Raw genomic sequence first — 21,023 nt, forward strand, 5'->3', positions numbered from 1 at the left:
TTATCATCAAAATTGACTTTATTTCATAATCAAGACGTATTTATAAAACATAATCATTTCTGTTCCTTGACATAAGATGAAAATGCATATTAATGCAGATAAGATAAACGTAGTACAACATTTCTCCATAGCTTATTTTGTTTATACCTACAATCTTGTATTGTCTTATTATCAGAAAAAATAATTACAGAAAAACCTTTAAAATGTTTATTATGTATTAATCAACTCTTGATGTGTGAACGATTGTCTTAATTTAAGATTAAAGTCTCTTAAACTGCTGAATATAATTGTGTTTCCCTTAATGTGTAGGATTAAGGGACTGGCGAATATAAACCTGAGATTAAGATTTTAAATCAGTCATTATTGCAAAAGGGAACAAAAGCACAGAAGAAACATTTAAGGCTTGAATATCATATTAATTTGTTAAAATGACTACTTCCACACAGATTCAACTATAATTTCCAAACTTTTAAGGGGCATTGTAAAGTCTAAGGGGTTTTGTTGCATGGTGAATGTGTAGCAAGTGAAAACTGGAAATCAGTGATCAAGCTGATCAACCAATTTGCTCTGTTTTTGAAGAGTCAGAACATGTGTTGTCACATATATCATTCCTGCAACAAGGTGGTGAAAATCAAGCAAACCACGGGTCAAAGGTCAATAGACACACATGGGGAGGGCTGACAGCCAGCGTTGGGCTCTAGCTGTCCTGAGCACCTAGGACAAACAATCGTCTGTCTAATCCAAATTACCACGCGAGTGGAAACCAATGGACATGACTCATCACTGAACATCCGAGGAGATCAGTGGAAACACAAACAGGCACAACCAGAGAGCTGGCGGGAGGGCGCAAAAATAAACTCCTCCAATAGACAAGATTAGCAAAGTTGTTAATGAAATGAAAACAGATTATCTGGTGGTAAATTTGGACATAAAATATGAAAAACTAATGAAGGAAAGCATTTTGCTTCCAGGGCCTGACGCGTTGGCAGACGTTCAAGTTTATTTAGCTATTTTGGTCGCCCTCAGCTGTCCCTTTTATGTTCTTCTGGGAATGTCTGCTGCCATCACCCTGCCAAGTAATCCCCCTTATATTTACGGTGTGGGTGGACGGGGTGAGGGGGGCTGCTGAGGGGCAAACAGGTGGAAAAGTCTTCACGACTGAGGCCAATCACCAAACACACACCTTTGTAGTGATGAGAAAGCATGACAGCAGCCAAAGGTTAACGGTGCTTTCTCCTAAACAGTAGATTGTCAACGAAAGTCATCCTGTCCTCAAAGAAAACAAGAAACAAACACAGGAAACAGATGGATACCTACATTTCCATAAACCAGCAAGTTTAAGTAATGAAATTAGATGCTTTGATATTTGAAAAACTGCTGCTCATAATAAATTATATACATTAATTTATTTATTAGTCAATATAATTGCCTATGTGGTGGAAAGTAACATTAACAAATGTTTAATCTTTTAAATGAGTGATTCTATTCCCATTTTTATGGTTCTTCATACATATTCAGATGTAAATAGTGTACGTTTTACTCCACTGCATCTATTTGACAGTTAAAGTGACAAGTTGCTTTATGCGTTAATCTTTCAAATGAAAAAGAAACATTTTCAGACACATTTAAAATAAAACAATGAATCTTAATGTTTATGGTTTACAAAATGCAGTCTCTACCTGCAACTCACTCAGAAATGACAGATGTACATCTGAAGAAAGAAATTCAAACTCGGATTTTATTCATTTGTTTTTTTCAATTTACAGTATTAATGAGGTAATGACACAAACTTGTATTTTTTCCTCTCCCAATAATCATCCCACCGTCCTTCAGATTTATGTGTCCCTTACGAAGGCCCTGACCCCCCGTTTGAAATCAATGGACTAAACTACCTAACACTATAAAAAGTGTTTAAAACTAGCTCCACCAGCTGAGCCAGCTACAATAGTAAAATGCGGCTTATACGTTGATCAGTATAGTGACTGTAGAGAGAATCATGTCACATATAGTGCAGTAACAAGGCTCATTTTTTCTGTAGAATTAAGACAAGATGTTTCTTTACAGTCTTTAAACAATACCACAATAACTAGCAGCACAAGGCAGGAGAAAATAGAATAAAAACAAACTCAAATATATAAGATAAAGTAAAATGGAATACTTTGAGTACTTTTGGCTAATCGTACCTCTGTACTTTTATGGGTTTTATTTTTTTAGCTTCACAATCAAAGATAATGACGCTGATGACAACCATACCAAACATAATGACAGAAAACACACAAACGTGATGATGATCATGAGAAGAACTGCTATTTTTAGCTGATCGGTAGAACATCTTTATATAAAATTTATAGAGTTACTGAAATGAATTCTGTAAATTACAAATTCTACAAGCAACTGTTTTCTACTGTGTGTTATGTGAATGACATTATTTTATCATCGTAAAAGAGAAGAACTGAAATGTAGAAAAGGAAAAATAAAGATGTGTCTTTAATAAAGTGAATTCCATTTGTATGAACACACCAGGAAATACAGCAGAGATGTTTGTAATAAATACTGTACAGTATGTACATAATTAAACATATCATGCATGTCCAATGACCTGTAATTACTTTTTATATCACCCCTTTTATTTATAACTGCCTCGGGCAGTTGAATGTGTGTTTGTTGTCAGTTTCTTAAATAGGCTACTGATTAATTCAAGTAATCAGAGCCCCCTCCAGCATAACTTCTGTGGGAAAATCCTATATTTGACAATGGCATTAATTTGTCACGACTTAAAATAAGAGAGCAGAGCCGTGCACATACAGGGTAAAAGCTGCATCAGTTGCTGAGAGTATAGAATGCTTGTGTCTCAGTCTGTAATATCGCAATGGACATCACAAACCAAAAATAACGTCAGCGAGCGGCTGCTGTGCCTCTCTGCAGGACGGCAGGCAGATGGAGATGGACAGAGGGAGGGTGGAGAGACAGTGTCCAGAGGTCCAACAAGCATCTATGTCCCGAATGTCCTTATTAGTCCACGTGGGACTGCAGACCTGCAGCACGGTCCCTCAGCTATCAGGTTTACTTAATTCCAAGACTCCTGGGTCTATTTCTGATCTCCTGTAAGGTGATACGCCGTACAGCCATTCTGTCTCCTTCACTTTTGCCATCAGTTCATCCTTGGTCATCCTCTCTCTCTCTCTCTCTCTTTCTCCCTCTCTCTCTCTCTCTTTCTCCCTCTCTCTCTCTCACTGCCCCTCTTTTTATCCCCCATCCAAACTTGAGGCTGTGGCTAAAGTTAGATTGGCTTGCGTGGGTATATAAGCCCCCCGGGATATACGTATAACGCGGCTTCACACCATCTTCTCCTTCTTGATCATCCAAAGCTCTCCACTCATACCGTCTCAAGATGGTGAGTACCAGGGTTCCCACATCTCTACACTCTGCTGGTGGGAATATCTACAGGGGAATCAAACCATCCCTCTGGATTAACTCCACTTTTTGATGAACAAAATTGACAGGAAGATGGGAGCATATGTCATCACTTGCATCATTAGTTCAAGTGTGGTTTTTTTTGTGGATTTTTTTTTTCTTTTCTTTTTTTTTTTTTTTTGCATAATTTGCAGGATGTTTTGGTGCTGATGTGTTTTAAAGTTATAGTTCTATCTAATCCAGCTCACATTGCATGGTAAAGTCAAACATCTGCAGGGAAAATGATGAAAAAAAATGTTATACTACTATATACTCTTAAACCAAAAATGTATGTCACATTGGAGCTAAGATGTGGAGTGCACTTTGTGAATTTGTAGTATCTGATAGAGCAGTGACTCCCAACCTAGAGCAAGACCTCCTGAAGGAATAAATATGGGGGTCGTGACATGATTCACATTACAGTAAAGAAGAAAAATATTCTTCTGCTCCACAAAAAATCGTATTTTTTATTCAATATTTTTGCTAATTTTTGTTTTGTAGTTTTACTGTTTTAATCTTCAAACAATGATTCAAATTCCAATATGAAATAAATGAATTGAATCCAACAAAGTCACTTTTTTTTTTTTTTGTTAACAAACGCAGGTATACATTGTTTAATCAAGCCAAAAAGTTTGTGGCAGTAGCATCACTGTGATTTTAAGGGCAAAATTCAAACTGACTTACATGAGGATTTCACTCCCGTGTTTGTAACCCAGGCACCAAAGAAGGCCAAGAGGAGGCAGGCAGCAGGAGACAGCGGCTCCTCCAATGTGTTCTCCATGTTTGAGCAGAGCCAGATTCAGGAGTACAAAGAGGTGAGGTTCCTCCGTCCACACAGCCATACTCCATCCCTACAGCGGCCCCTTTTTTCCACTGTACGAGCCTCTGGATGCGTCAGATGTACGTGTCACCTCTGGTTAGTTTATAGATGTAAAGACTCTATATCATGATTCTGAATCAAAGCTGGTGTAGTCTCAGTTCTGAGACCAAAATTAGAGTTTTGGTTAAGCAGCCCTTGGATCTATTTTTGCGTGCCCCCCCCCCCATTTCTCCCCTGACAATTCAATAACCACGAGAATGTCATTAGGAGGAGCGCTGAAATTTCTGTCACCATCTGAAGCTCTCCACATTTTGCTCACCTTTGACCTCCCCCCCAGCTGTCACTCACACATCTCCTTAAAGGCTCCTGCTGAAGGCTTGGAGACCAGCTAGAACAACTGGGCCTCTGGATGGTTGTATTTCAAAGCAGAGCAGAGAAAATGAGGAGAGAAAGAAAAGAAGCTTTGCCTTTAAACTCTGTTATTTAATGACTTTTCAATGTGAATATTCAAGGGAAGAGAAAGCGAAAGGGGAAAGTTTCATAGTGAGGTGTTAAGGGCGCGTGTTGGAGCTCAGTAAGGTCAGGGAGATGGGATTTTATAAGGATGGGCTGTCAAGAGATCGGATAAAGATGGTGTCTGTGTGTTCGGTGTGTTGTCAAGGGATATGGACTGCAAACAGAGGAAACATTCCTGCTGCGATAAGTGATACAGGCGTCTTGAGTGCCACTTTGGGAATGCCTGACATGATGATTAGGATGATCTTAGCACATTGCACAGATGGAAATATACCAGCTGGGGTTGATGTAATTTTTTATACGTCAGGGAAAGGAAAAGTGTGTGTATGTATGTGTGTGTGTGTGTGTGTGTGTGTGTGTGTGAGCCAGAGAGGGAGAGGCTGATGGGAAAGGTTAGTAGCTGAGTTCAAGTTCATGTCCAAGGGGTTAGCTTAAGTTTCATAGTTGTGGGTTCTGCAGGGTGAGCAGATCAGACAGCTGTTCCCTTATGATACTTTCCTAGATTAACATGTAAGAAAAGACTCGGGGGTCACCCCGTCCCATGCACCCCCACCAACGACGCCCCTCTTAAGGCTACCAGGGCTTTGGGTGCAGCCCTTTTCTTGCACAATATCCTCTAACATTTGTACCGCATCGTGTCAAAGATACTCTCCAGTTGCAACTTAAATGGACAAACTGTTGACCGAGGAGTCTTGCACACATCTTGCATGCCCTCGCCCCCTCATCTGTCCATCAAGTAATAAACCCTTGTGTGCTTCTCTTCCACTCAGGCTTTCACAATCATTGACCAGAACAGAGATGGTATCATCAGCAAAGATGACCTGAGGGACGTGCTGGCTTCAATGGGTGAGCGGCATTGTGGTAGATCCACGTGTGACTGTGTGTTTCACGGTCGCTTGTACTAATGTGAACATTTTTTCGTGGTTGTGCAGGCCAGTTGAACGTGAAGAATGAGGAGCTCGAGGCCATGATCAAGGAGGCCAGCGGCCCCATCAACTTCACCGTCTTCCTCACCATGTTCGGCGAGAAGCTGAAGGGTGGGCATCTCATTCTCACCAGCTGTCACTCCACAGATGTTGTGCTTGACATTACGTACATTACACAAAGGGTCACTTATGTATTCAGTCATCAGTACATCTAGTTAAATCTTGATGTACTTGAGTATTTCCATTTTATGCTTCTTTATGCCTCTGCTCCACAACATTCCAGAAGAAGAAACTGGACTTTTAATCCACTGTATTTAGTTACACTACACTAAGTTACTTTTCATATTAAGATTTTATACACAAAACATAAGAACAGTAGATGGCCTATGACACATATACAGTGTACAGGCCGTTTACATTATTAAAAACATAATTAATTTTATTGACAAATAAAAAAGACTGATTATGATAATCCAAATAATCCTGAAAATTGGCCGATAATTGGTCGACCAGTTGTTTACTGTACAGACATGAATGTAGCACCTTAACTAACCTCTTCCTCCTGTCCTCACCAGGTGCTGACCCCGAGGACGTTATCCTTAGCGCCTTCAAGGTCCTGGACCCCGAGGGTACTGGAAGCATCAAGAAGGAATTGTAAGCCCTTTTTTTTTTTTTTTTTTAAATTACCTTATTTGTTTATTTGTTTCTGTTGTTGGTTTGTTTGGCTTGATTTTTTTTTTCAAAGCTAAAAGGCCTTAAGTTAATTAATTGTGTATCTGTTAGCGTATTTGTTCATCACGCTTGTAGAGATTGCAAGAATTCAAATTTTGCTGACTGTCTGTCTGAATCTGTCTGAACTTCTGTTCCAGCCTTGAGGAGCTCCTGACCACTCAGTGCGACAGGTTCACCAAGGACGAGGTAAACTCATCAACCTGTTAGAGGAATACTGCTGATTTTTGGCAGACTGGCTCAATACATAGACTTCTTTCGTGTAGTTTATTTAACAACCCTATGAGAGTGTCTGCACGTCACATTCCCCCATTTTTTGAGAGGTTCTCCGGTAATTCCAATAGAAAACGGGTACTGATACATCCATCAGTTTTTAAGACTGAGTGGTTACTTTTTTGATAATATATTATTTGAGCAGAATAGTATTAATCAAAACTATAAAGTTAAAGTTGTGCTCAGAATTTAGAAGTTTTGCTAAGGATGCTGCCTTTAAAGTGTGCGTGTGTTCAACTTAAAAAAAAAAAGAATTTAAAAAAAGGATATTTTGACTGGTTGACCAAAATATGTATCCCTTTAAATAATCTAAGATCCCCTGTCATGCTAAATTTCCTACCCTCATTTCCTCCCTCAGATCAAGAACATGTGGGCCGCCTTCCCCCCAGATGTTGCCGGCAACGTAGACTACAAGAACATCTGCTATGTCATCACACACGGAGAGGAGAAGGAGGAGTAAAGACAAAGCTAGAAGACAAGAAAGACAACAATCCCTTTGCTATTCTGCCTTCCCTGCCCTGTTCTTTCCTCCTCTTCCTCCCTGCTCACCTTTTGTGTACACCCATGTGCTCAGCCGCTCATGTTCAAACCAAAGACTTGTCACGCTGAGACATGAGAGTGCCGATGCCCGTGGGATGTCTGTGTTTGCTTATGGGGAATAGGGCTGATTTTCAATAAAATTATCCTGTAACATCATTTCCATCCACAAGCTTTTCTCAAAAACCTTTTCTTTCCTTGCAAACATCTTCCATCTTCTCACCTCTATTATCTCTACCTGCTGTCACTTCAGCCTCTGAGGTGTGTGAATGAAGTGTGTCCCTCTGCTTCCCTCAGTATCTGAGGAGGAGACGCCACAAGGGTGGGAGGGGGGACATACAAATCGTGAGGGCCTCATTCCAAATTTTGAAGATGTCCTCTCAGGGTGCAACAGGTGAGAGGAGGGAGAACATTTGCGGGTTAGAGAGGAAAAAAGTTGCCTCCTTAAAGTGACGACAACATTTTTCCTTGAAAAGTGAAAAAAAAAAAAAAAGACCGAAGGAGTGGAGAGAAAGGGCCGAAAGAAAACATTCAAATCTTCGATTTTCTTTCCCTCCGCTCCCTCCTACATCCAATAAATCATCTCTCTTTCCATAAGCTCTCGACACAACTCAACTCTTCCTCACCTTTCCTCTGTAAAGAATAAAAGGGACAAACTGTGAATAAAATCTCTTTCCTTTTGTACAATAGTGTCTCTGTTCAGTTGGTTCTGTGGGACAGGGTGAGAGGGAGGAAACCAGTCTGGTGAAATAATTAGCTGAAACTCTCATGAACACAGGTCTAGTGACATCTAGTGGAGCTTCTTCACACCTGCATGTACAGACAGGAGCCTGAAAGAGAAATCTTATCCATGCAAATGCTGCTGCTGCTCTAATGGTAAAGAAAAATGACCAAACCAGTTCCTTTATCTTTACGTAGACACACAATATGACCACTGTCCATGATAATCATCCACATACAAAACACCCTGTATGTCATCCAACATACAAAACAAGGACAAAAACAACATGATTTAATATATTATGGTTTATTACTCATCACAAATGTCATTATCATCATCAATTAAATACATCAGTTGTAGATCTGAAGGAATGAATTCAATTAGCTATGATTTTATTTCACTTTCGCCAGAGAGAGAGAGTGACATGTAAACTTAAAAACACAGAAGACATAACGGCATGGGGAGAGAAACAGCTAAAAACGCCTCTTCAGACATTTGCATCAGTGGGGTCAGTCCCAATCAAATGTAACCAAGAACGACAAATTTAAGGATCATTGCAGAAATGCACAAAGGACCTGTAGAAATGGATTTCCTTGATTCTTGTCCTCCACATTGCAGAGGGAAGTGCTGATTCCACAAGCTAGCGAGAGATTAATTTGAACTTCATGACATCTCGAGCCCTCTGAACAAAGAGAAATGACAACATCATCGAGAAATGAGCTGCAAGGACGTATTGCTCATAAAATATTGAAGTCCACGGGCCTGAAAGTGCGCTCAGAAAAACCTACTGCAGCACAAATTTCATTATTCCATGGCACCAATCTGATGGTCATTATTAAGTGCTGCCGTCTGCACACTTGTCCACAGTCATGATGGAAGATGGTTTGCATAGATGTGTTCAATTTATCCTCACTAACACTACACTAATCTGTGCCTATAAATGCACTGGCGTCGAAATAGAGGAGGGAGGGAGTGCGTGATGTTTATATATTTAAATGACAGCCATGTAGAGACCTGAAATAAGTGAAAAACAATGAATATGGAGAACATGTTGGCTACAATTACACGAAAGTCCCTCTAATCCTTAACTACAAAGACAGCACAGTTAAAGAGCATCTATGTTTTTTGTTTGTTTTTTTTCGCCATCATATGGTTTTATACTAACTACCTGGCACTATTCATCGTATACTGATGGGGTTCAGTGCAGTTTAAAGTATGCATAAATATTTTACAGTACAGAACACTGAGTGTAAATAGGTTAGGGAGTTAGTCCATAAGTCATTATGAATGTTACAACACAACCTGGTGAGACAGACATACTTAAGATCTCGAATTAAAGGACTATTCAAATCACCTCAAAGTATATTATACAGTACGATTAAGACCTTCGACTCCCAAAACTTCTGTCTGAATCACCCATCTCACTGTTTGTTCTGTCGGAGGCCTCGTATTTCCACTCAAGTCTGTTTAATACTGCACTTCAGTAAACTAGAGACTTGTGAACCTAGAGTTGACCCAAACCAACAATGACAGTAAACTTAAATAATAGCAAAGACATGCATCAAATTTGTCATGTAAAAGCAGAGGACTTAGCGTGCAAAGAAAAAAAAAAAAAAAAGGAAATCAAGATAAACACTTAGATGATCCCCCCCTGCAACTACACTGTGTGTAGTCAGCCATCATTCCAGTCAACCAGGTGTCTCGAACTCACATAGAAAAATAGTCAGATCGAAAATAATAATAATAGTAATTCATAATATACTATATTTGATTAAATTAACCACTTTGTACATAAATACAACAAAGCCCAAAGGTCAAAGGTCAGAGGTTAATGCTACATTGGCACACCTGGCACCTCCAGTCAAGTGGCTTCCTATAAGTCCTCGAGGCACAGAATTCAAACTCTGAAACCGGCCTGTCGGCTCTCGTTCTCTACGTTACTAAACTATCGGAGTGGTTGACTTCAGTGGTGCTTTGTGACAAAATCACAAGTGCAAAAAACATCCTTCATTCTCTTAAGATACTTGAAATCACATTCTAATGGGTGGACGAACATAAGTTCTTACCCATACTGAAATTTGGCTAAATAAAACACGTACGTAGGATTTTGTTCGTCAAAAGTAAATTAATACATATTTTTTACGGGTGGACGTTTGGTCTGCAGGACTTGTGCAGGGTCACTGCTCGATATCGCATGTTTTTGCATGACCAGTTTATCCATAATGTTGAAATGTCAGCCTCAGACAAAAAATGTAAAATGAGGCCTGAAATCAAAATAATAAAAAGCTCCCTGTGTGTTGTTTTTATCGAGAGACAAAACACACACATAAACAAACCATTAGGCACCACTGCATGGTGTCCGGTTGTTGTTGTTGGTTTTTTTTTCTCCCCCTTTCGTCTGTGGACATTCCTTAATTTTCCCCATTAGAATGAAACTCTAACAAATTTGGGGAAGAACCACACAAGATTGAATGATGGTTTGAATTTAGAAAAAAAAAGCAGGCAGACTGAAAACAGGGAGAGCCACATAGAACGGTAACACATTTCACTAAACTACTAAGGCACACACTCACTCACAACATTTAACATGACAATAAATACATCCTCAACAACATTACTAGCATTTCTGCCTTCAGTGCCTGCCTGTGAGACGACTTCAAAGGGTTTTCTTTTCTTTTTGTCCCAGGCATCCAAATAACCTGTCCACAGATGAGAACTGATGGGGCGTATGGAGTGTTTTTTTAGGATCCTATGTTCTGTAGGTAGACTTTTTATTTACAAACTCTATGGCACCAGTAACTATCTCTGCAAACCTTCAGTTCAACAATCGTTTGAGTCGATGTTTCTCTAACCACTGCCATCAATCTGATTAAAACAATAAAAATGAGAGAAAATCAAAATAATTTAAAAAAAAACGTTAAGAGATAATGACTGTTATCTTCTGAAAAATTAGCCAGGTTCACAGTCACATGCTCCAGTTGAAAAAGGAAATGTGTCCCATCTTACTAAAACTCTGTGAAAAAGAAAGCATTGAGTGAGGGGCAAAACCCCTCACCCCGAGGTGCTATTAAAACCATGATCCAGTTTTCTCCACCATAGTCCAAGGACTACATTAAGTCTTCAAAACGATGTGTTACACAGGAAGCCATCCCATCTTTTTTTTTTTTTTTTATTAATCACTCTTTCAGTTTCTAGGGGTCTTTTGTTCCCCTGACCTCTTTTTTTGTTCAACGTCCCTTTTCATTATCCTGGAATGACGGGGAGGCAAACTAGGCCGAATCTCTCGCTCCTGTAGCTCCATTTTTGTCCTCGGCTTCTCCTCCCCCTTTGTCCTTTTTCTTCCCCCCTTTCTTCTTCTCCTTTTCTAGCCTCTCTTTTTCCTTCTTGAGCCTCTCTTTTTCAGCCTTTTCCTTTTCTTTCTTCTCCTTCATTTTCTTCTTCTCATCTTCCTTCTCCTTCTTCTTGTCTTCCTTGCTCCTCTTCTTCTTCTTCCCTCCGTCTTCTTCTACAGTTGTGGCATCAGCTGGCGGCGCCGCTTCTTTCTTTGAATCTGGACATGGCGGCAGAGGGGCATTGTTTGCAGTAGGAGAGGGGATAGTCGGAGTAATTTGCTCAGAGACGATCTTAGGCGAGGGCGCTAGAGCGGTGGCTGGAGATGCTGTGCTTTGTGCTGTGGCAGAAGCAGGAGTCTGGCCCTGTGCTGTGGTGCCTTCTGAGGCCGGAGCAGGCCCACGTGATGAGCTAGCTGAGCCCCCTACTAGTGGGCTCTGAATGTGGGGCGCAGGTGCCCTCTGACCTGCCCCTGGGGGAATGGGTGGTTTATGGCTGGGGCCTCGTCCTGGGCTTGATGTTACTGCAGGTGGGGACTGAGGTGGCAGGCCCTCCATTCCTGATGGCCCAGAGAAAGAGCCCTTCTTGTGGGAGTGGAAAGGAGCCTTGGACTTGCGGAAGCCAGGGAGTGACAGGAGGCTGGATGACGCCCTGAGGGGTCCTGGCGGAGGGATCGGGCTTCCCAGGAAAGAGAAGCTGCCGCCAGAGCTGATGGAGGCAGCACGACGTTTGTACTCAAAGATGGCCCTCGTGCCGTGGAGGCGACGGGCCGGCTGGTGTGTCAGCTCCCCTCTGGACTCCCTCCACTTCCTTACTTGGACACTGCACTCCCTCTCTATGAGCGACTCCGTCACCGGGAGCATGATAATCTGTGCGACACATCAGACAAGGACGAGACAGACAGAGGAAGTGAAGATAACTAGACTGGGCACTACAGGACAAAATGACTCATAACTCGTGTAGCTGAGTAAAAACAGAAGCAGGTTTTGTTTATGTACATCGTCTATGAAGACAAGTGAAGAGACCCACCTCCTGTACCAATGTGTCCTCTCTAATCATGTCAGGTGAGATGTTCCTTAGACGCTCCATCGTTTCATACATGCCCTGGAGTTCCCGAAGTTTATCCACAGAGCCGAGCATCTGTTTCAGTAGCACCAGACCCACACGAAACACTATCTTCACCCCTACAACCAGAGAATTGAGTCTTGAGCTTTTCTGACTGAGCATGAATAAAATTGAATTCTTAGTATCTTTTTACTCAAACAAGTCTGAAAATGCATGCTAGATAAAGAATTTCTGCAATGTCCTCCTAAATCATTGTAACTCAACTAAGGGAAAATGCAGGTAAACAGCTCAGCTATAAACAGAAAAGAGCACTGAAACTTGGATCTGAAAGGTACCTTCACAGAAGAACATGTCCCATACACGCAGCACACATGCCCATGGTAAGGTGCGAGAGAAGATACACATGAACCACTCAGTCATGTAGAGAATCGGGTCAATCTTGAACTTCTTAAGGTGACGATACGCCATCGGACACGTACGCCTTAAGAGGGAAAAGAAGATCTCGCCATCCAGCTGGATCGCTTCCTAAAAGACAGAGATTATCAGTCAACAAATCTGAGAAAACTAACAGGACAGTTTGACAAAGACAGACTAACTTTCTTATTCACTCACCAGTCCTGCACTGTAGTAACCAGGAAGGAACTTCTCGCATATCTGGACGAGGCACCAGAAAGCTTGCTGTGAATTAGAACCAAATGATAACAGTAAGCTTGGCAATCAGCTGCATATGAGGTTGAAATGTTATCAGAAAGTAGTGAGTTGAAACACAACGGCTGCTTCTTTTGGGGCAATTCTTATTACTGTTATTAATATTCGTATTATTATCATTATTAATATAATAATCTCACTCATCCGTCTTCCTGTATTTGTTGTGTATAAACGATGGTGAGGCTGGTATATATATATATGGCCTCCACATCTTTCTGTCGCAATTGAAAGTGTGACAACATCTACAATAGATAAAGAAAACTTTGCTTGCTGCTACCAACAGCAACTGCCCTAGTGTCAGTAGAAAATAACACACACTCCCACACACAGACAGCTTTTGGCATACGCCCATTTGTACTGGCGACTCAGTGAGCTCAGGTTTCAAACTGTCTGAATACAGATAAGGTCAGCCCTCACATTTTCAGAGAGATGCAACTGTAACTTGAGTCGTATCTGTTTTGCACACGCTTAATATTTGCAGGACACCTTGTCGACAGTTTCAGCAGCATCATCAGTCTGCTGCTATTTTTAATTTAGTAAGAAACTATGAACCACATTATGGTACAGTTTCGTTTTGGTTTCAGTTTTCAGTGCATTGCTTAAACAAAGACATTACCATCAAGCTTTCCTAATCAAAAAACTCAACTCTTTAACAGTAAGTTGATTAATTTCTTGGACAATCATATCAAAATATGAATTTGTTAATTAGTTAAAATGTCAAACATTTGCTGGTTAAATATGAGGATTTGCTGATTTTCCATGTCATTTATGATGGTAAATGAAGAGTCCCTCCATTTTGCACTGAGTGTGAGTCAATTGTAAGGTGTTCAATTTGTCTATTCATTCTAGACTATTGGCAGTACTAACTCAATGTGTTTATGACGCTTTGTAGAGTAATCAGACTGTACAGCAATCATTACAGAACACTAATGAATGCTTTTGATTTCCCTTCATGCATGAATCTGTACCCCAGTGTCTCCGCCCCTTACCTCAGCTGGCATATGCATAAGCAGCACTGCAGCCACAGGAGCCTGGGCCTGGCAGTAGCCCTCGTCAGGCCGGTAAATGGTGTAGGCCTTCAGGATCCGGTACAGATCCTGTTGCCTGCAAGAACAAACAAGAAAAAATTATCCAGTGGTTAGATCCACAAAAATACCTGATCAGTTTATGCATCTTTCATTAACTCATGGAGGGAACGATACAAATCAAGCTGATGGGAATCAATCTGTAGTGTAGTGCAGACGGAGGCCACTGAGAACACAGAATAACAAAAAATACTGACACTACATCTCGATGAGTTACATTATAAAGGAACATGTATTATCATATTCATAAATGCATTTTGATCTCAGATTTTAAGTTCCTATTTTTCAATATCCTCTATTGCAATCAATTTCTTTTTTAATAAATAATTCTAAAATTAACATTACTCTAATTTCCATCTTCTTGGTGCCAGTCCAATTTTCCATGGGACCTTTGTTTAATTAGTGACAGATAAATGCACATTGGTACAGTTGCATAAAGAGTCATGCAGGATCAAAAAACTGTGGTTCCATAAAATCTCTGGACTGCAGTCAGTGTGAAGCTTTTACTTCCGTCAGTCATATGTGTTTACTCTGATGTAAATCAGATTGAGGGTATGAGGCTTCTCTTTTTACCCGTGACCACCACGAGCAGCAAACATCTCATGGAAGGGAAACTGTCTGTGAAGATCCTTCTCTATAATGTCCAGCCATTTAGCCTCTCCCGGCTCTCTCTCCAGCTCCTGCAGTGAAAATAGATACAAGTTTTAGAAAAGTTCTTAGTAACACATGGAGTCCAAATAAACCGTCAAAGTGGATTAGACTGCAAAGCCCTGTATGAATCCACAATTGTGAATCTTCCCCCGTCAACAAAAACAATACTAAGCACTGGGACCCAGGCCCAGCTGAGGCCAGACCCCCCTCCAGCATGGTCACAGAGGCAGGGCACTGACAGGCTGGATTACCGGTCCTGATAAGAGGCTTACGGCTTGCGAGGCCTGCGCCTGCGCCCCATTAGCACCCCTGGAGCTGAAATTGCCCTACTCAGCTACAACTCCTGATTGCAATGGTCCCATTTGAGCTAGTTATTCAATCAAAATATGGTAGCTTCTTTACTGTCCTTAAATACTTTCAACACAGATACAACCACCTTTGAAAATGCACTTTATTGTAAGTGCATTTGTGGAGGACTGGCCAGAAAAGCATTTTCAAGACTAAAAGAACCTAAATAAGAAGATGTGTCTACTTTTTGTGACATTAGTGTTGATAACATGATAAGAGTTGGAGTTGTGCCTAAAGGTTTATGTAGGATGGTATCTTCTTCCTGAAGATCTTTGTAGCTGCAAGTAAAAAAGAATGTAAAAAAAATACTGATTTCAGAAAAAACTTTCAAATAGAAACGATGTCTTTCTCACCACAACTACAGAAAGACAAGAGTGAGATATACTGGTACTTGATGGTGTGGGATGGTTACTCCCAGGAAGTGAACAATGATTTTCTACATTCTTCCTCTTTTCTAATTTCTGCTTCTAAATCGATGTGTAATGAGCTGTACCTGTGTATTTCTTCTGCGTCAATCGGTGACCCACACCCTAGACCTCATGTTTTCTTTTGTTATATCCTTCAGCCTCTCTGTTAAATGATTATATGGTCACAGTGATACCTCAAATTTTCCAGGGTTGGCTTCCAGGAGCTCTTGACTGTTGGACAGCATCTGCCAAGCTTTGGCTCTGAGAGAAGATGGAATCCCCTTCCTACAGCGCAACTTCACCTATAAAGCACAAACCAACACATGGGGTATTAGCAAGGGAGTAGTATCAGGGTTAAATCATTAAAAAAATACATCTAATTGGTTGACATGCATACCTTCTGGAAGCGATGTTTAACCCACTTATCCCAGTTGTGGAACATGTCAAGCCATTTTACCTCCCTCTGTCTGGCCACTTCAACTCGAAGGTCCTTTTCACTGTAATGGTGAGTAATATAAAATGATTCCATCATTGACAAAACTGGGAAGTACTTTTTTTCTTTTCATACTCCTACACACATTCTGATATGTTAAGAAATGTGGAACTCTAATCGGATCACACAAATGAATGACCTCAATGTGTCTTTTACATTACTTTGCACATTTCGCTGAATTGCACGGTAACAGGACATCTATAGCCCTGACCAGAATGCACTGCCACTACTGATGGTAAATCAATAACATTTCAATTATTCAGCAGTGGGAGAGCAATTAGCTTGTCAGTAAAGTAGAAACAAATCAGACAAAAAAAGGAGAGGAAGAGAGCAGATGGGTGTGAGGGGCGATACCACATAGACACACAGTCAGTCCATACTGAGTCATAAAAACGCTCTCAGCATTATCTGAGTCAGACCAAAGGGAGATAAAGGAGGGACAGATATGTTTAGAGCAGCAGAGAAAGAGAGGACGACAGGACAGAGAGGGTGAGACAAAGAAAAGAGGAAGATCTCTTTGGGGCAGATGGATGACAGAATCAGTGAGACAGTCAGGGACCGCAAAGTGGCTGATTGAAAGGAAGATAGTCAGACAGGATTTAGACTTAACTGTCCATAATCTAATTATGCCTCACGATGCAAATAGCGATGCATCTGCATGCAATCTTAACATAAAAAAGTGTCTTTTTTTCCCTTCTACTAACAGCCACACTGAATATGCCTCTCTAATTTTGCACGTTAAACCAAACTGACATCACACACTGGAAATTATCAATATTTTGCACGTGGCCATGACTGTGTGTCCTTAATTGATGTTCTAATACTTACCCACTATCACTGTACTGATTCCCACCTAGGAAGCCATATTTATCAGTGCGTCTGACAGCAAGGCCATTGATCTCCGAGTCTGAGCCCACAGAGCTGCCATCCTCTCCCAGCCCAGACAGAGACTCCAACGTCCCCGACATCAGGCTGGCTGACTCTAGGTAGCTGAGGGTATCAGGGGCTGGCCGTTTGGGCATTGGGAGAATAGGGGCCGGCTCGTGGATCAGTGGGACAGTCGGGCTGGGGGGTTCAGCTCTGGTGGGGGTGCTGGGCAGTTCTCCTTTCCTTGCTTCACTGGGCATGTCAGGCTTTGGGGAGAGTGGAGGAGGCGGACTTTGAGGCTTTTGTGCTTGTTGCTGAGGTTTCTCCTCCTCTGCTGTTGCTTCTGTATTGGTGGATGCTGGAAGAGCAGGAGTAGGATTGGAGGCGGCAGCGGGTTGGGGTTGGACCGCTGTAAATTGACCGTCATCCATGACAGGATTTGGATTGTGGGTGACACGCACATTGGGGTAGAGATTAGGGCCAGGATTAAGCTCAGGAGAAGGGGATGCCGGTAGCTCACTTGACAGTGCTGGGGTCTCTGATTCAGTATTCAAAAGCCCCGCAGATGCCGGCTCACTGGTTGTCGCCTCCTGCTTTAGGACATGAGCTCCAGTCTCTGCATCTTTCCCTACCGATTCCTCTCCCTGTGGAGCAGGCTCATGTACCAATGATGTGAGCGGTGTCTCAGTAGTGAGTTTGGGAGGACTTGAGGGTGAGTTGGGATTCAAGGCTGAACCCTGAGACTGTGTTGAAGGAGAGTATCCAGTCAAAGCTTTGTCATTGTAGAGCGAGGACTTGGGTGAGGCTATCTCCCTGTTAGACTCTGGAGCAGGGATGCTGGGAGCAGCGACAGCCGATGAGGACGGAGAGATGGATGGAGCAGAGTGAGGATCACCCAACGCAGGGGGTGATGGGGATAGGGTGGAGAGTTCAGCCATGGTTCCACTCTGATCTCTCCTTTACAAAATAGAGAGAAATGGATGGAGGTGAAATTTATTCTGCCAAAGAGCAGCTATCAATTCAATCATAATTGTAATACATCAAACATATAGATGCTTCAATCGTAAACAATTTCTTTAACATACTTATAGTGGATAGAGATATTCTCAGCAACAAATCATGGTAAAACCTGGCAAATCTAAACACCCAACACAAAATGAGCAAAGTGTCCATAAAAAAACAAACCAAAAAAAACACTTCCTCTTCACAAAATTGCATCAGATAATTAGATCAGAGAAGCAGCCATATCATCGTTGCACAGGCATAATGAGTTTTTATAACCCCAAACTACTTTCAGCCTTGAATGGTTTTACTTGCGACTTCAAATTTGACATGTGTGTTACCGTTTCTGCCAACACCAATCAATGTGGGAAGCTATTATCGACTCTTTTGCTCTACAGAATCCTGTATCAAACAGTAAAATCACTTTTCAATGGAAAATAAGCGCATTTAAGTCACATTCATTTGGAAAAAAAACACTGTCAAGCACATTCCTCTGTTCTCATAAAACAATGCACAGAACTATCTAAAAGCTTTCACCAGCTGCATTATTCTGCTTCCCCACAAAGTAACTCTATCAGCGGGCTAGACAGTGACAGATATAACCTTTCTGATGACAGGTCTGCTGAACACTTTCTTCCGCACATGTACCAGTGCGCTGGCATTTAACGTTATCAACAAAGCGTCCACGACAACCTTAGTGATACAGTGCTCTGCTGACGAAGCAGGTTAATGTGTGTGGCGGTGGCTCCGAACAGCTATCGGTTGCATGCTAGCAGCTAATAACATCAGCCACTTTGTTGTCATATCCTCTCTAGAGGCCTCTGTCGAATCGACTCAACTTCCCGATTCAGCACACAGGAGCAGTGGTTTACTAATAGCTGATAGTCAACACCCTCCCTGTCTGCCAGGCCCTCGCCGAACAGCGGCCACGGCCTTGTCCACCCCGCTGCCCCGGTCAACTACAACTTCAACTCTGCTGCTCAACTCACCCACGACCGGCGTGTCACTGTGATCCGTCCGCCTGGATAGCCAGGGGGTTCCTGTCCGCACGCCCCCCCGCCACAGCTCCGGCTCCGCAACCTCCTCCGTAAAATGAAAACACGAAAAAACAGAGACACCGGGGAAGGAGCCGCTGAACTGAGTGAGGACCTGGAAGAGGAAAACGTCCTGCAAGCGGCGAGCTAGCTAGCTAAGTTACCAGCTAGCTATGTTAGCTTATTTTAGCCTAATTTAACTCTTAGCATTAGCGCCGATAGTGTTCTGTTTCTGTTAGCCTAGCTAGCTAGCTGAGTGTTTCGGTTATATCGGTCAGACATGCGGACCCGCTGCGACGATTCTCACCAAATCCAAGCGATCCTTTAAGTAACAGTCTTCATTCTAAAACAAAAAGGACTTTCTTTGTTTAATTTATCCAAGCGCCGCAGCGGGGGGACATCCAACACCCGCAGCCAGCATTTCCTACTGACAGCTACGTGCGGGTTCTCGCCAATGTCGTCGGGCACGGGCACGCTCCGCACAGGAGCCTCCCTTCCAGAGCACAATATGTTGATGTCCACACGCATTATATATTGATGCCTACATTAATGCCGCTTGAAATTATTGTTCCCTCAGATTTTCATTTATTTTCATCACATTTACACACATCCATCATAGTTTCTCAAGTGACCAAATGTGTTTATTGACACCATTAATATACTTTTAACTAGGCTGTTGCAATCAAATAAGTAACTCATACAACATGTAACATTATCCAAGTTGAAACAATGGTGAGAGGGTAAATAAGTAATCGAGTCTAAAAGAAAAAACGGAACATTATTCACGTCAACGTTTTGTTTCCCCAATAGATGGCGCAATCCCCCTTAATTACAAGCGTTGACTGTAACCTGGGTTGTGGTGATCCCCCGGAATACATCAATTGAACACAAGCACACACCCCTCTTATTGACTCAGAGATGTGTTTACATGTGCCATATTGTTTGGTGTGTGTATCATTTTGCCTCATAGTTGCCTTGCAAATTAATATATAACAATAATAAGTTATTGTTATCATTAGCTGTCATGATAGTAGTAATAATAGTGTCATTCTTATTAAACGCAGTATTTACAAATCTCATGTTGCAGTCCTAGGTGAGACAGTTGAATTCAATAATAGTTTCAGTATTACATAAGTCCCACAAGTTCAAATTATTTTGTTTTGTTTGGGAGGAGTATAGGAAGCTTTGTTTCGGGATTGTGAGTCATGTCACTACTTTTGTTTTTCATTCTGCTAGGCATGTCAATGTTGTGTTGATTGCCATGGAAAACCACATAACACGAGGGACACCCAGGCATGGTGGAACAGTGTAAAATTATTATGTATTGTACGAGGGAACTCCCATATACTTTGTCTAAGTCAAAATAAATGGTATCCAGATGGTTGTGGCAGAGTCTGACGACATGTTTCCACAGGGCCTGCAGAGGGGATAGCACTTTGCACTATGTGTAAACACAGTTTGTCTCTATGGAAATCCAGAGGTGGAGCCCTCATGGTAATCACTCAAGGATACATATACACATTGAAACAAAACCAGTGTTTTGGAGTCATGAGTCAGGTCTCCAGGCTGTTCAATCTTTCATTATGACATACACTGCATATTAGTGAATACAATTAATAAATGTGACAAATGATTCTTTGTTCTCAGCCCTGTTGTTTTGCATGTGTTGACATTTTTAACCAACAAATTCATTGCCTTCTATGGAGCTTTTCATAATATTTGTTACAAGAGGCTAATTTATGATGTATATCAAATACTGTACATGGCTAAAAGATAGAATTGAAGCACAGCTACTTTAAAGTAACATGAAAAGTTGTCACTGTGCCAAATAATTGATTGAATTTGGTAAATCCTTACCTTTCAAACTGTCGCCTAAATGCGTCATCAAGTTAAATGCTGTTTAATATTGCTGATGTTTGCTGCCATTAACCAGTGTTGTCATTATGTAATTATGCAAGGGAACTCCCGGATACTATGTCTTACTTGTTAAAATGAAGGGTATCAAGATGGTCATAGACTCTGAGGTCAAGTTTCCACAGGCTTACAGACAGGGATAGC

At 41.5% G+C, this 21,023-nt stretch overlaps 2 protein-coding genes across 5 annotated transcripts; one reads left to right on the forward strand and one right to left on the reverse strand.

The window, feature by feature from the left end:
- Positions 1-3,264: 3,264 nt before the first annotated feature.
- mylpfa (myosin light chain, phosphorylatable, fast skeletal muscle a) lies at positions 3,265-7,917 on the forward strand. Its single transcript, XM_037090306.1, has 7 exons — positions 3,265-3,394; positions 4,170-4,268; positions 5,560-5,635; positions 5,722-5,826; positions 6,291-6,369; positions 6,585-6,633; positions 7,076-7,917. The coding sequence occupies exons 1-7, from the start codon at positions 3,392-3,394 to the stop codon at positions 7,175-7,177; spliced, it is 513 nt and encodes a 170-aa protein (XP_036946201.1). The 5' UTR covers positions 3,265-3,391; the 3' UTR covers positions 7,178-7,917.
- A 345-nt stretch (positions 7,918-8,262) lies between these two features.
- Positions 8,263-21,006, reverse strand: LOC119013933 (TBC1 domain family member 10A-like). 4 transcript variants are annotated; one of them, XM_037088850.1, is made up of 10 exons: positions 20,949-21,006; positions 16,891-17,886; positions 15,967-16,066; positions 15,764-15,871; positions 14,737-14,843; positions 14,068-14,182; positions 12,983-13,048; positions 12,706-12,895; positions 12,335-12,489; positions 8,263-12,174 (listed from the first exon to the last, which is right to left on the reverse strand). In XM_037088850.1, exons 2-10 carry the CDS (start codon positions 17,865-17,867, stop codon positions 11,245-11,247), a joined length of 2,748 nt encoding a protein of 915 aa, XP_036944745.1. In that variant the 5' UTR covers positions 17,868-17,886; positions 20,949-21,006; the 3' UTR covers positions 8,263-11,244. The 4 variants fall into 4 exon arrangements, with proteins under 4 accessions (XP_036944745.1, XP_036944743.1, XP_036944744.1 ...); XM_037088848.1 differs by having other exon boundaries at positions 20,823-20,956; XM_037088849.1 differs by lacking the exon at positions 20,949-21,006 and adding an exon at positions 19,273-19,534.
- Positions 21,007-21,023: the final 17 nt, after the last annotated feature.

Source organism: Acanthopagrus latus, chromosome 23 (genome assembly GCF_904848185.1).
Source record: "Acanthopagrus latus isolate v.2019 chromosome 23, fAcaLat1.1, whole genome shotgun sequence".
NCBI classification, from domain to species: Eukaryota; Metazoa; Chordata; class Actinopteri; order Spariformes; family Sparidae; genus Acanthopagrus; species Acanthopagrus latus.